This window comes from Lingula anatina, chromosome 1 (assembly GCF_051362555.1).
Source record: "Lingula anatina isolate TDL-2025a chromosome 1, LinAna3.0, whole genome shotgun sequence".
In the NCBI taxonomy this organism is placed as follows: domain Eukaryota; kingdom Metazoa; phylum Brachiopoda; class Lingulata; order Lingulida; family Lingulidae; genus Lingula; species Lingula anatina.
In genome coordinates, this window is record NC_141767.1 from 2,805,566 (window position 1) to 2,819,697 (window position 14,132).

At 38.1% G+C, this 14,132-nt stretch overlaps 1 protein-coding gene across 3 annotated transcripts; it reads left to right on the forward strand.

Annotated features, from left to right (window-relative positions):
- Positions 1–3,663: 3,663 nt before the first annotated feature.
- Positions 3,664–11,246, forward strand: LOC106156237 (uncharacterized). 3 transcript variants are annotated; one of them, XM_013531399.2, is made up of 5 exons: positions 3,664–3,890; positions 9,197–9,410; positions 9,649–9,838; positions 10,114–10,398; positions 10,771–11,246. In XM_013531399.2, the coding sequence occupies exons 1-5, from the start codon at positions 3,883–3,885 to the stop codon at positions 11,181–11,183; spliced, it is 1,110 nt and encodes a 369-aa protein (XP_013386853.2). In that variant the 5' UTR covers positions 3,664–3,882; the 3' UTR covers positions 11,184–11,246. The 3 variants fall into 3 exon arrangements, with proteins under 3 accessions (XP_013386853.2, XP_013386852.2, XP_086855277.1); XM_013531398.2 differs by lacking the exon at positions 3,664–3,890 and adding an exon at positions 8,707–8,822; XM_086999151.1 differs by lacking the exon at positions 3,664–3,890 and having other exon boundaries at positions 8,932–9,410.
- The last annotated feature ends 2,886 nt before the right edge of the window (positions 11,247–14,132 follow it).

The following is a 14,132-nucleotide window of genomic DNA, read 5'->3' on the forward strand; positions in this document are numbered from 1 at the left end:
GTCTTCAATCTAACCATAAAACATGAAGCACCCATAACTGTCAGTTGTATCGACAGCGGTAAAAAAGATTTTTTCTTTCTGTCACGACCTGGTCCGCCATCCTTGCCGTAACATGGTGTCATTCGGATGTTAACACAAAGAATTTTCGCCGAAAGGCTATGTTTTAAAATGTAGTGCTTTGTTGAAAACTTTCAAGCCGGGTTCACGCCAAAGTGGCACAATTAATCACAACCTCACGCTCTCGCCCCGTAGCAGATTTTAATTCGGGAATGAGAAGCAACAACTATATCACTGTCAACTTCTCACCACTTCTGTCTTGTAAAACAACTTTCCTTGTTTTTTCCCTTTCTGAAACACGGGTATGCCATTAATCAATTCACATGGCAAGATGGAACCGGAGAAACAAGCGCGTATAAAACATGAAGCCGGGGTTGGGGTTGGGTGGGGTTGGGGTGGTACAGAGGCACGTGCTGGGATGGCAAGGAACACTGTACCCATGTCTTGGAGGTCGTGGGCGGGGTTGGGGTAGGGGTGGGGGGTGTAGGGTGGAGGAGAAATCTGTTGAATTCAGCCAATATATGGCGTAATTGCGTGTCGAAATAACTCCTACGCCACAAGTGTGATACTTTCCCTATTGATTCCACACACTTTTTCTTTATTAGATGGAATAAACAGCAACCGGCATCCCAGTGGATGGGGTGGTCGCGGTCTGTGCAATAAACAAGAGCTCTATAAACATGAGTTTTTAGTATATCTTATTGTCAAATCGGGATGTTCCTGAAGAAACTACGTACATCATACATGGCCACACAAGGTGCTCTGCTGCAGCTGTGGCACAGTGCGGCTAGAACTGTCTCAGCTCCCGCGGTCTGATTTATCGGCCCCACACTTGGATGCGCTTGAGAAGAACTCGTGTCGGTTTATTGTACCATGAACCGCACATATGCAACAGTCGTTGGATAGTCGCTATTTTAAATTTCTTTGGTGTATTTGGTGGTTTGCGCTGTCCATGTATTTGATTTATAGGTCTGCCTCTTTGGCGCGAAACTGCAGTCCTGTTACAATAGATATGAAAAATATAAGATTGATGCATACCAGCTTTCAGAATTTTATTTTATATTATTTATCTGTTTATTGGGCAAATTTGTGAAATGAAGTAAGATATAATGTAATATGGAAGTCAAGCTGTGCTTAAAATTGACCCGCCAGTGGAAACATAAAACGCTCTAAAATCACTTAACGCGGGAAAGAATATCTCCGCACGTATGATGCTGGATGATTAATTTCAGCAATATTCCACGTATTTCAATGAATATCTAAGATGTTCAACTATCCCCAGGACATGTTAAACCAAGGCCGTAACCTAGGGTGCTAATTATAATTCCCGTGACACGAGGGCTAACGTGGGGGTATATTTCATTCTTCGTTCAGTTATGGTCTTGGTTTTCTTGTCTATTGTGCCCAGCCCTGATCTGTAAACAAACACGAACAGCTCTGGTCCCTAACCATAGCCATAGAGTTGCAACATCACAGTTGGGTGGTTCGTAATGAACTCCCATAGAGTGCCTTTCGATACACAGCCCCCCTCTTGCGGCGCAGTAAAACAAGCCCACATTGTACGAAGCCCAATCAAGTGTGAAGTTTGATTTCTCCTCTATTTACCTTCTTTGGTTTATTTTACATGGCGCGCTGGACAACGTGGAAGGCCCAAATGCAACGTTATCCCAGCTTGTGAGTATTGCGTAATTGCACAACCCCTAGTGGAGTCCCATCAGACCCAGTGTCACCCAAAGAGAAAGAAGGAGCAACTTATTACCAAACTGATTGAATAGCATTTCTCCTCTTCGGTGCATTTTACTTCATATTCACCCTTTCTTGTTTTACTTTCGCCAAAAGATCACGTCGTAATTGCAGGTGTTACAATAAGCAGATTAAAGGTGTAAAGGAAACAATTGTGTAAAGGATTATATTCCGTTATTCCAGTTTTGTGGTTTTTACGATAATTTTGCAACTATCTACAATATTTCTCAACACGCTTACCGCCTCTCTATGGAAAGACAGTTTGGTGCAGGGCTCAAGCATTTAGGAATACTTAGGGTTAAAGGGGGCGCTGCTTATTAACCTAATATCAGTCTACCGTGTTAGACTTTTGTCTAATGCAAATTTGAAATCAGTATGTTCGAAAATCATTGAGTCAGTGTGACCTTCAGATACACAGGGTCTGTCGGTCATGTCGGTCATGTTGCGCGTAGCCTGCTTATTAGCTATATGACCTTACGTTCTGGCAAAGATATCAAAGATAGATAGGTAGAAAGATAGATAGATAGTTCAGAGAAACGACAACCAAGTAAAGCGATAAGCTTCCCGACACAGCCCTGACACCACTGTCTTCCGTTTCTCCCGCGGGTTTCTAGACTTTAAAATGTTTCACACGGTATTTCTCAATATTTTTCCATCACTGATCTTCTAAAAAGGTTAAATGAATGTATAAGTTTATTTCGATGGTAATATTTTAATATGTAAAGGCTAACGTAAGTTACTTTTATTTTTGTCTTTTGTTTTTTGTACATGGCACTGATGGAATTCGTTTCCTACGCTGATTCTGTTTAAATGATGTTTATGAAGTGGAACAGATTGCGTTTGTTGAGATGATCAGCCGTGCGACAACTGATGCATTGTAAGCAGGCTTTCATAGTCCACTCCAGATCTGAGTTACCCTCTACCAGGGCCGCAGACTTTATAAATTATGTGTACTTTTCTCAAACGCGTGGAGAAAAGTACCACCGTTTATCTAGAGACATATCTGTGAATATCTAGTGAAAATATCAATCTGTGGTCCTGGTGGAGGGTAGATCTTAGTCTATGTAAAAAGCTAGGCCTAAATAGATTCCCTTATCTTTAAGTAAGTGTATTTCTGAAATATAAAAAAACCTACAAATCAAGATAAGGAAACAATCACCACTCATATTGAGGAACTCCAGAAATCATATAGTGAGCAGCCACTAGTATTGGTATGGTAAGAACAAATTGGACATTCATAGTCTAAGATCAGGTGAAGCTACATGCACAATGTCTGGCTGCCTCTTAAAAAGCAGCCCTAATGGAAACCGCAGTAGACGTTTATATTAAAGAGAATAAAGGAACAAATTTGCTTCACAACCAGTATGCTTTTAATCTTTATTTATCGTTGAAAATAAGATAAATGAAATGAGCACTTCATCCCCAATACAGTGTCTGTGATTATATTATATTATATTATATTATATTATATTATATTATATTATATTATATTATATTATATTATCGTCTGAGTGTACCGAATTAGAACATAAAAGCAAATAGTAAACACGACAATGTAATTGACTTTAGACCATTGAAATGGGATGTGCAGAATTTGGAAGAAAATATCATAAATCAAAAATGAAAGGTGTTTGTCATACCATATGCCCCTATTGACCTACCATACGATTTGCCCGATACATTTTTATTTACGTTTGGCTGATCAAAAAGGAATTAAGTTTGGCCAATTTTTTATATATTATGCTTTAGTAATCTAATGGGGGGGGGGGGTGAAAGCCGTCCAATATGCACGTCGATATGATGGTGTTAGTTATCTTCTCTCCCGGTCAATCATTGGTTATCTGTTGACCTAATAAATAACCGATAAGCCTAATCTTAATAATGATACACCAAAACGTAAATCTAAATCTACTGTCCTCATTGTTCATTATAAGTAAACAACAGCACTGTTGTATGATAAATACACTAAATGGTACTTCTCTGAGTTTAACAGACACAGTTATAAACTGTATTCGAATTCAAGTTGACACAAAGTTTTAACATTTCAGACTATTGCCTATTTGTGGTTGGAAAGGAATAAACATGCCACGGTAAGTAACACCTTTTAAGGATATTAAAATATCTAAGGGCCACGGGCCCTATCTCCCGGTCACACGCCACTTTTTTCGGTATAAGTTTTTTCACTTTAAGTGCATAAACCCGAGAAGTGCCCTGTATTAAGCTATATACAGATATATCATATTTTCCATGTATTATTTCATATTTGCAAACGTCCATCAAAATAAGAATTCGACAAAATGATAATGATAAACTGTACTTCAAAATCAAATGTAATATTCTATACGTGATGCTATCCCTGTATTTCACATTATCAGTAATTTACAATTTCTGTGAAATATTTTAAGATCAATTCACATTTTTCCTACCGCTCCCCCAGGACTGGGCGTGGTAAGTGATGGTGTAGGCATTAGGGTAGTGTTCTTTACAACGCTGAAGCTCGCTGTCGGTCATCTGGTTGAAGTCCTTGCAATGTGTCTTGGCACCGCCCCAATTAAAGGGGTTGAAGTAACATGGCGGGAAGACAACATAATCATCATGGTACTTTGTATAATTTTTCAGTGCGTCCATTACTACTTGTGGTCCTGTGACGAACTCCGGTCTCCCGGAAGTGTTGTTTTTAGGTAGATCAGCCAAAAGCTGAAACGGAAAAGTTTCTCCCATGAAATATGTCATTATATTAACATCAATGTGACAAATAAAAAAAATCGAAGGCAATTCAATTACTCTATTAATGAATGTAAAACCAGTTGTATTAATCAGCAATGCTCCAACCGATTTACGAACAAAAGCTACGTGCGATGGGGGTATAAGTTTAATCCCGAACCCTTTTTAATTTATCTCATTTACACAATAACTTAATATATTCTACTTTGAACAGGAACAGGAACTTCACCACAACATATACTCTTGCTAAAAATGACGGGATATTCCCACAGAATATTGGTCCTGCCCTTTCAATCAGTTCAAATTTACACATGTTTTATTCAACTAGTGAAATAGTTTTTTTTTACGTACCTCTACAGAGGGGTGACAAAATTATTGCACAATTTTGCTTACAGTTGAACAACAGCTGTATTTGCTAGTTCTTTTCAATTAGTATTTTATTGAAAACTTTTAATGTCAAGTTAATATCTTCACTACAGGTTTACAGAACAGTGATTTTCCCTTACAAAACGCATGTTATTATGTCAGTATTTATATTCTGTAGGGTAATCACGTGATCTCAATATGGCAACAATCTCAGGTTTTTAATGTCTCTCAGGTTTTTAAATTAGGTAAGCGGCTGGTGATTAGGCAGGCCCTTCCACCCTGTTGATTCCATGCTGGTAAAGTCACTCTTGTATACAGCCCTGGTCCTGGGGTAGATGTTAGGCGTGATCTGCGTAGATGTTATGGGGAAATTTTCTTTTGAATTACATGCTTATTGCATATCATCCTATCATCCCGTCAAAGATTTTGTCAATCTGCTCAGAATTGTTATGCAAAGAACACAAGAAATATTATTCTATGAATTTTGTATACTATTGTAACTTTTTACGATAATTGACTAATGCTGCAGTCAACTATAGAAAGGGTTTTGTGACAAGATAACAGTGGTCTTTTAAAATGATAATTATATCTTAAATTTTCGAAATATTTCGAAATATTCCATCATTTTTTTAGCAGGAGCGTTTGTTACCATTTCTGCAGAAATACACAAATATTCTAGGAAGAAAAGGTCAGTCAAATGGAACGTGTTAGTAGAGATCTCACCTGTTTCCAGAAGGGGTGTCCAGCTCGTGACATCATGAAGGAATTCTGTATGTATGGGTAATCTGGATACTTGTGTCCGTCTCGGCGTAGGTCCATTGATTCAAATATCAAATCTTTAACAAGGAGGTGCTCAAAAGACCTAAAACATTCGTAATCCAGATCCACATATATTCCCCCGTACTGGTAAAGGTAAAAATATCTGACGGCATCTGCTCTTTTGATATTTGCGTCATATGCGTCGTACGTCTTTAAAAACCATGGGTAGTGCGTTTTGATAAACATTCTGTTGTCTTTGTCTGTCCATAATTTATATTCCCAGTCAGGAAAACAAACTCTCCAAGACTTTTGCCATTTTGCGAAGCGTTTTGGTAAATCTTTGGTTTTCCAGGATTGATGAATAATTTTAGGAATCACTAAATTTCTAGTCTGCAATTTAATTAAGATTTCCCTATTTATATCTGGAGGACACGAGAGATTTAATCTTTTGATGTAGTAGAATGATTCATTAGTAATTTTCCCATTGGATTGTTTTTTTGCCGCTGTAGCCAGATATAGTTTGTTCGAAATGTTCCCAATCGGTTGAGCTGTTGTGTTGTGGTTACTCGTGATCCAATGTTGTCGACTCTGACTTTTTTGAATGGATGGAGTCGAGACGGATATCGCAGCATTTTCTTCTCCCCTTGATTGATGTGGCGTCACATTTTCACTCTTGTGCGAAGTCCATAATTTCAAAATGATTACTGCTAAAAGGAGGAAGATAAGGATTTTTCTCAAATGTCTTTTAAAATAGATTTTTACACAGCCTGATTGTAGTGCAGCCATTTTTCAATACTTCTCTGAGCAAATTCAGGATGCCTCAGTGATCAGTCTGATTTAAACATCTTATTTTCATTTACGTGTAATGGATATGGGGTATTCAAAAAGTTCTTGGAAACCACTTGTTTATTGATAATAGTTTATTGAGACGTATAAAATCGAATTTACCGGTTCTACGTTCAAAGTAATTATATGTACTTCTTTTAGATATGCACTTTCAAAAAACAGATCTGATCTTTTTATTTCATTTTTTGTCTGCTGATTAACGCGATTGTTAAAGAACACCGTGAACTTTTTCAACACTGTACGTTGTCAACAACACTCTAATCCAAGCCCACATAGTCTACCCTCATTGTTAATTGCCTTCAGCTCAAAACACTTCGACTAAAACATCCCTTATCACATAGTATATGTATTGCCTCAGTGAAAAATCTGCATAAATGTTATGGGACAAATTTCTTTTGAATTACATGCTTATTAAGTATCATCCTATCATCCTGCATAAGATTTTGAAGTTGATTAACAATGCGACACAATGTTGTCCAGAGTCACTGGCGGTGACACAGAAGGGGTAATATCAGACACCTGCTTCCGATTTTTAAAATCTCAATTTTTTTTTATGTCAAACTAATAAGCATCATCTGAGTTAAAAACCCATGTCATATATTGGGGCCTCATTCATATAATTATCAAAAAACGGCCAGGGAGTTTAAGCAATGCACGTCTTTTATTTCCAGGTATATACATGATAAAGGCACTGATATCATACCATGTTTTCTCGCAAAAACGTTCACAGGCTTTTAATACATTATGTTTCATATTTCAATGGTATGCCCTATCCTTCCATGAGGGTTGCCAGCAAAATCTCGCTTAAGTATGTCATCACCGGAGTTATTAATATTGATTGATATAGCCACCTTTAAAAGACGAATAATAACATTAAACAAGGCAGCAAAGCTGTCAAATGTACAGACAAAAAGCAGAAAATAATAATGCACAAAATAAGGCTACTTTCAATTCTGATGCAAAAATACATTATGCTTAACTGCAAAGTCAACATCAAATTCTAATTATGCGTAACAAGTAATACCAGTGTAAGTAAAACAGGCCTACCCAACTACCAGACTCGGCACCTAAGGATCCAGAATTAACCGGTATATCAGACCCCACTTCCCGTTTTCAAGGTGTGTGTCAGATCGCATTTCGGAGTATCAGCCAGAACACCGATAGGATGAGCCCTGGCATGCTCGGCTGTCACCTTGATTGGATAGTAAACGATTGTCGTAAAATCGCTATATGATTTTAAAACCGGGTGCATTAATTTGAAAGCCACCTAGATGAACCTTAGACTGCCACATTAATCTAATACAATGCAAAAAAGCCCTATCAAAAGTGGTTAAATCATTCAAACCGAATGTCATAAAGTCCCTTTATATCCCCATAGAGACAACAAAATAGAGTACTCTAAAGTAAGAGTACAGTTTAAGGTTGTTCAGCCGAGCGTGGATGAGCCCGCAGTCGTGCTACAAAATTTGTTCTTAGGTATGATACTCCGAAATGCGATCTGACACACACCTTGAAAACGAGTAGCGTGGTCCGATATACCGGTTAATTCTGGGCCCTTAGGTGCCGAGTCTGGTAGTTGGGAAGGCCTGTAAAATAAGTAACAAGCATAAGGCTTCAGGCCCATGAGAGTTCAAGTTCATACTTTGAAAACGCCATAATGAGAATAATGAAAATTAAACCACTTGAAACTACATCTCCATAGAATAATTGAAAATAAAAAACAATGTCCACACTGTAATGTAATAAGTAAATCCCTTTGAAAAAAAGTGAATAATAACGCTGAGAGCAAAGTCAGCGGCTACATCTATGCTCTGCATTGAGTCTGATATCTTACGTAAAGATCTCAATATAGTAAAAATTATTTTTTATGAAAATTCACTTCTCACTCGTTGTCAAAACTAAGGAAAGTGGAAGAGTTATTGTAGATGATTACGACAAACATCGCTTAGCTGTTTTTACTCCCACTTTCGTCCAAACCATAGACCTAAATGTGGTTTTATGAAAAATAACTTTTTAGAAGTAGTAGAAATAGGTCATCTTTTGACTGATAGTAACAAACAGTCCTCACAAACTTTTCACTTCCGTATACGACATGCGCAATGCATGCCCCAGAAGAAAACCACAAAGAGATATGTCCCTTTTCATTGTGTCTCCTTAAAAACGACGGTGTGACCTTGATCCAGTACGGCAGGCTGAATATGTACCAGTTCTTAGCTGAATGGCTCCCCCTATGGTGGCATTATAAGTATGGTGTTTTCTTATATCAAATAGATGCCAAGACTTCGAAGGATGGAGTCGTTGAGTGCATATTTTTCAGATGGCTGCAGGTAAAATTCAAATGTAACTTGGACTAATAATACGAATTATTTGCCCAAAACTGAAAGCAAGGCGTAACTGATTTCTCACTGCAGTGGTGTGTGTGAATCACTGCTTTTTTGGTTTTAGAATGTTCGTCATGAAGTCCCTCATTACCAACAGTGTGTGTCCGGCAACACTGAATGACATGTTTCACAGGCTGTCGCTTACTCAGCTCCATCATTGGAAAGTTTGTTGTTATTTGGGTAGCTAGAGTCACCGCTCGCACTGTAACACCAGGGTGCATATCATCATCACCTTCACCATCAATGCCATCATACATTTATATCACCTATATTGCCATGCTGTACATTAATGATCGTTGCAATATGATTTGTATCTTCAGAGCGCAACCTCTGTGGTTTTTTATGATGGTCGCAGTCTTACCGGCCACCATAGGGAAATCATTCGACGGGTTGTTGCGGCGGACCACTGACGGGCGATACGAGGCCTACATGAAGCCACCGTACAAGTCTAACCATGCCTCGTTCATAGAAAGACTGTCCAGGGAAGACATGGTCATAGCTTGGTTCAGCGGTTCTAAGGAAGGCGAAAGTAACGTGAGTACAGAGAAACCTTAATACAATATAAGATATTAAAGATAAGAGGAAAGTAAGATCACGCAAAATGCAACATTTTTTTATGTTTTTAGGTATCTCTTTGTATTGTATACGTCTTCACGCACGCTAGTAAAAACTGTTAGGTGTTGCCAAGTGCTGTCACTGTCCCCTGTGAGGTTGATTCAATGGATTTGGAATTAGAACATGGACATTTATTGAAATTACTTATTTTTTCTAGGTTGCCATAGTTTTTGCCCGTCTCCCTAACGGCACATTACAGTGGATGAATCCGCGCACCGTCTCACAAAGACCTGGTTATTCTAACCAAAATCCCGTCCTGTTCGCAGACAACAACACGTTGTTCCTCTTCCACACTCAGCAGAAGGCATCATTCACAAGCACGTGCAACAGTGACGTAGGCAGCGAAGGTGAGATAGGCATGACTTATTTAATATTACATATTTAGTCCGTGAGTTGTATGTTTATGTTATAAACATATAACAATTAATTTACAAAACAATCAATATCGATATCAAAACCATTATTCGTGAAAAAAATAACTTCCAGTGGCAAAACCATGCTCCTTTTACCGTTTTCCAAAAAATGAATTGAGTTTATTGACATGAAGACAACCTCCAATCTTCTAAATACGTGTCAAATAAATAGATGTCAAAAATCAAATGATTTTATTCTCTTTCATTAGATTCCGCTCAGGTGTGGGCTCTAGTTTCTACAGACGGGAAAGGAGAAAAATTTACTAAACCAAAGCTAGTTCTTTCCAAAGCTGGGTCATTCGACCGCAATCGAATTATTCGATCCCTGGAGAACGAGTGGCTATTCCCAACGTACTTTGCAGGGGGCTCTTCTAAAGACCAACACTCGATTTTGATGGAGAACGCCAAACACGATCCTTATTCGTCATGGGTTGGGCATGCTTTTCCAAAATCTGACTACTTAGTGCAACCAAGCGTAGTCCGTCCCGTTCCAGGCAAGTTATTCGTGCCGTTCGTCTATTCTTTTTTTTCTTTAAAAAATTAGAATGGATTATCAGCACGTTTTGTGGAGCAGTTATTACTAATAGACGTTTGCATAAATGATAAACCCACCCAACCGCCGTCTTCTTTGATCCACGAAATAAAGTATTCATTTCACTTGCAATAAGACATTTTATTAGGGCTCCACTTTATGCTATAAGGGGACGTTTGTTTCACAAGTATGCCATGTCTAGAGAAAGCATTTTATTCACCACTGTTCATTTATAAATTCAAGAATCAGTTAAGGCACTAATACTTTCAGTGCTTATTCGAAATGTCTTCAAATAAAAGTCCGATATTAAAATAAGAAAGACTAATTTTTTCAGGCAAGCCGAACCTTGTCGTTTTCTTCAGAGATCGGCGTGCAGGGAACATCTACAGGGCAACAAGCCCAGACGACGGTAAAACGTGGACCACACCCACCAAAACCACACTTCCTAATAACAATAGTGGGATAGAAGCAAACGTTTTGAAAAGCGGCCGAATCGCTCTGGTGTATAACCCAACCCACCACGCACGTGACCCGTTGGTAATCTCCCTGTCGGAGGACCAAGGTAAAAGTTGGAAGTATACGCGCACACTGGAGACCAGCAGCAGCGGGAAGAACGTTGTAGAATACAGTTACCCTTCTCTACTACAGGACACAATGGGCAGAATTCACGTGTCCTATACTTATAACAGAGAGACAGTTAAACATGTCATTATACCCAATGAGCAGTGGATAATGAAAACATATTAAGAAATTGATATATCAGACCTAAGTTGGATGTTTTATAAGCCAATAAAAAGAGGTTCTTTTCAATAGATTTTTATTCAAATTACTTATGCTAACGAATAGATAAAAGACTCTTTCACTAGATTCCACAAGTTAAATTTTGAGGCAATTTTGTATAACATTTTTATTATTATATAACCAGAACAATATATTGTATATATTAAAATGGATCTAGAACCAAAACACACACACACACACACACACACACACACACACACACACGTTGACTTAATAAAATAAATATTTTATAATTTAACAATGTGTTAATATTGTTAAAAAAGCAAACATGTAAATGGGTTTTCATATACCAGCAAAATATATATCATGTATAAATTTTTCTAATAAAAATAAAGGAGCATTATCAAAAAGGCACATATGATAAATAGCCAAGATTTCGCAGGGTGAAGGGACTAACTTCATTAAGATTAAGCAGAAATAATATATATAACAATATATATATCGGTCATTTTGGCAATTATGATACAATGTTACATAATGGTTAACAACAAAATCAACACTAAATTTTAATAATGCACAATAGGTAACAGAATATTACTTCAGGCCCACGAGAGCTGGAAAATGATTGTACACAGACTGAAGTTTAAGTAGGACCTTTGTAGGATCTAATAAAAAATGGTTTCTGTTTTTATGAGGGACACCCTATACGATGCCACTGTGTGAACCTACAGACGCTTCCTTGAATGAGTCCAGAACGAGCAGCAACGACCAAACATTTGTTTGCGACCAAAACACCACATTCACAAAAATTACCAAGCTTAACCACGGGGTGTAAGACGAAAAAATTGCTACCCTTCAAATGTTTCAAATGAAGAGAATTGACTTGCGACCGCACACAGCAGTGACTTGTCCATAAGTATACACGTAGCATGCCAGCCTGCTCAGATTTGCTAAACAGGGAACACAGCTTAAACCAACCATTACTCTAGGAATTCTGTCCACTTCCTTACCTTCATAATTGCTTACTGGTGAATGTTATAGCCAGCTTAATGAAAGGTTTTGTGACAAGTATTATGCCTGTAATTGCCAAAATATTCCATCATTTATAGCAAGAGTGTATATGAGGATTTCCGCAGAAACATACCAAGGAGAAGAGCAAGGTTACTTACCAGTATCCAGAAGGGGTGTCCAGCTCGTGAAATCATGAAGGAATTCTGTATGTATGGGTAATCTGGATACTTGTGTCCGTCCCGGTGTAGATCCATTGATTCAAATATCAAATCTTTAACAAGGAGATGCTCAAAAGGTCTGATACATTCGTAATCCAGATCCACATATATTCCCCCGTAATGGTAAAGGTAAAAATATCTGACGACATCTGCTCTTTTGATATTTGCGTTATATGTGTCGTACGTCTTTAAAAACCATGGGTAGTGTGTTTTGATAAACATTCTGTTGTCTTTGTCTGTCCATAATTTATATTCCCAGTCAGGAAAACAAACTCTCCAAGACTTTTGCCATTTTGCGAAGCGTTTTGGTAAATCTTTGGTTTTCCAGGATTGATGAATAATTTTAGGAATCACTAAATTTCTAGTCTGCAATTTAATTAACGTTTCCTTATTTATATCTGGAGGACACGAGAGATTTAGTCTTTTGATGTAGTAGAATGATTCATTAGTAATTTGCCCACTGGAATGTCTTTCTGCAGCTGTAGTCAGATATTGTTTGTTAGAAATGTTCCCAATCGGAAGTACTGTTGTGTTGTGGTTACTCATCATATGTTGCCGACTCTGACTTTTTTTAATGGATGAAGTCGAGACGGATATCGCAGCATTTTCTCCTTTTTCTCCCCTTGTTTGATGTGGCACTACGTTTTCACTTTGGCGCGAAATCCATACTTTCAGAATGCATATTATTAAAATGATGAACGTAAGGATATACTTGAACTTTCTTCTAAAAGAGATTTTCACACAGGCTGATTGTTGTGCGGCCATTTATCATTTCTCCTCTGAACAATTTCAAGATGTCTCAGTCAGTCGTTCATAAAATATTCCGTCAAACATTAATTCAAGCATCATGGGGGTAAAAGTATTAGCATATAATTAAATTGAATTACAAAGCGCTAACATAATGTACATAGTAACAATTCGCGCGCTTAATCAATAACCTTCATGTATACAGGAACCCACATAGCACAAGCACACTGCTGTTGGGGCAGCTTTGGCATCAGTGGTTCAAACGTCATTTTATCCTTGGGCCCACAGTGGATCACCCAGACCCCATCCCTGCTAGGTACTAGAACGGGTGATATGAGCTTGTAATTTCTTTCGTTTCCGACCCGCATATGCAGATGCTGGATCGAATACTTACTTTTTGCAGTAATTTTTTCGGGAAGGTACACATTCATAATGTATATTTGGTATTTTTATGTGTTGATGTTGAACTTAACATAAGTTATTTGGTGCGTAACTTCAGAAACCAAGTCGCCCGCCGGAAGTAGTTCCAGTTGAACGCTATGTCAGCAGCTTTGACGTGCACGACATATAATTAACAGACTTAACGTCACAAGCCGTTGTTGTAACTGGCTGTCTTATGATCTTCAACAGAAACACAAAAATTAATAGGCCACAAGTTGTGCAAATTGTTGTTGTCCTCAAAACACAACCACATCCCCAAATCGCTGTTCATTCTCAAGGCGTGGTTTGCGCACCTGAAAAATCACCCCGTTTTGTGGTTGCAAACTGATTTTTTAAAAGATAGTTTAATTAGATAAAACAGTTTCTGGTGAAAATCTGAAAGAGGCCAACCCTCGATTTTGATGTAGAACGCCAAACACGATCCTTACTCGGCATTGGTTTGACGTGCTTTTCCAAAATCTGACTACACAGTCCAACCAAGTGTAGTCCGTCTAGCGACAGGCAACCGTGGTGCTCGTCTTTCCGCGTTTTTTTGATC

Coding starts and splice junctions, on each gene's coding strand:
- LOC106156237 (XM_086999151.1), top strand. CDS start 8,994: ATGACATGTTTCACAGGCTGTCGCTTACTCAGCTCCATCATTGGAAAG. Junction 9,839..10,113: donor CAGTGACGTAGGCAGCGAAG/GTGAGATAGGCA, acceptor CTCTTTCATTAG/ATTCCGCTCAGGTGTGGGCT. Junction 10,399..10,770: donor CGTAGTCCGTCCCGTTCCAG/GCAAGTTATTCG, acceptor TAATTTTTTCAG/GCAAGCCGAACCTTGTCGTT.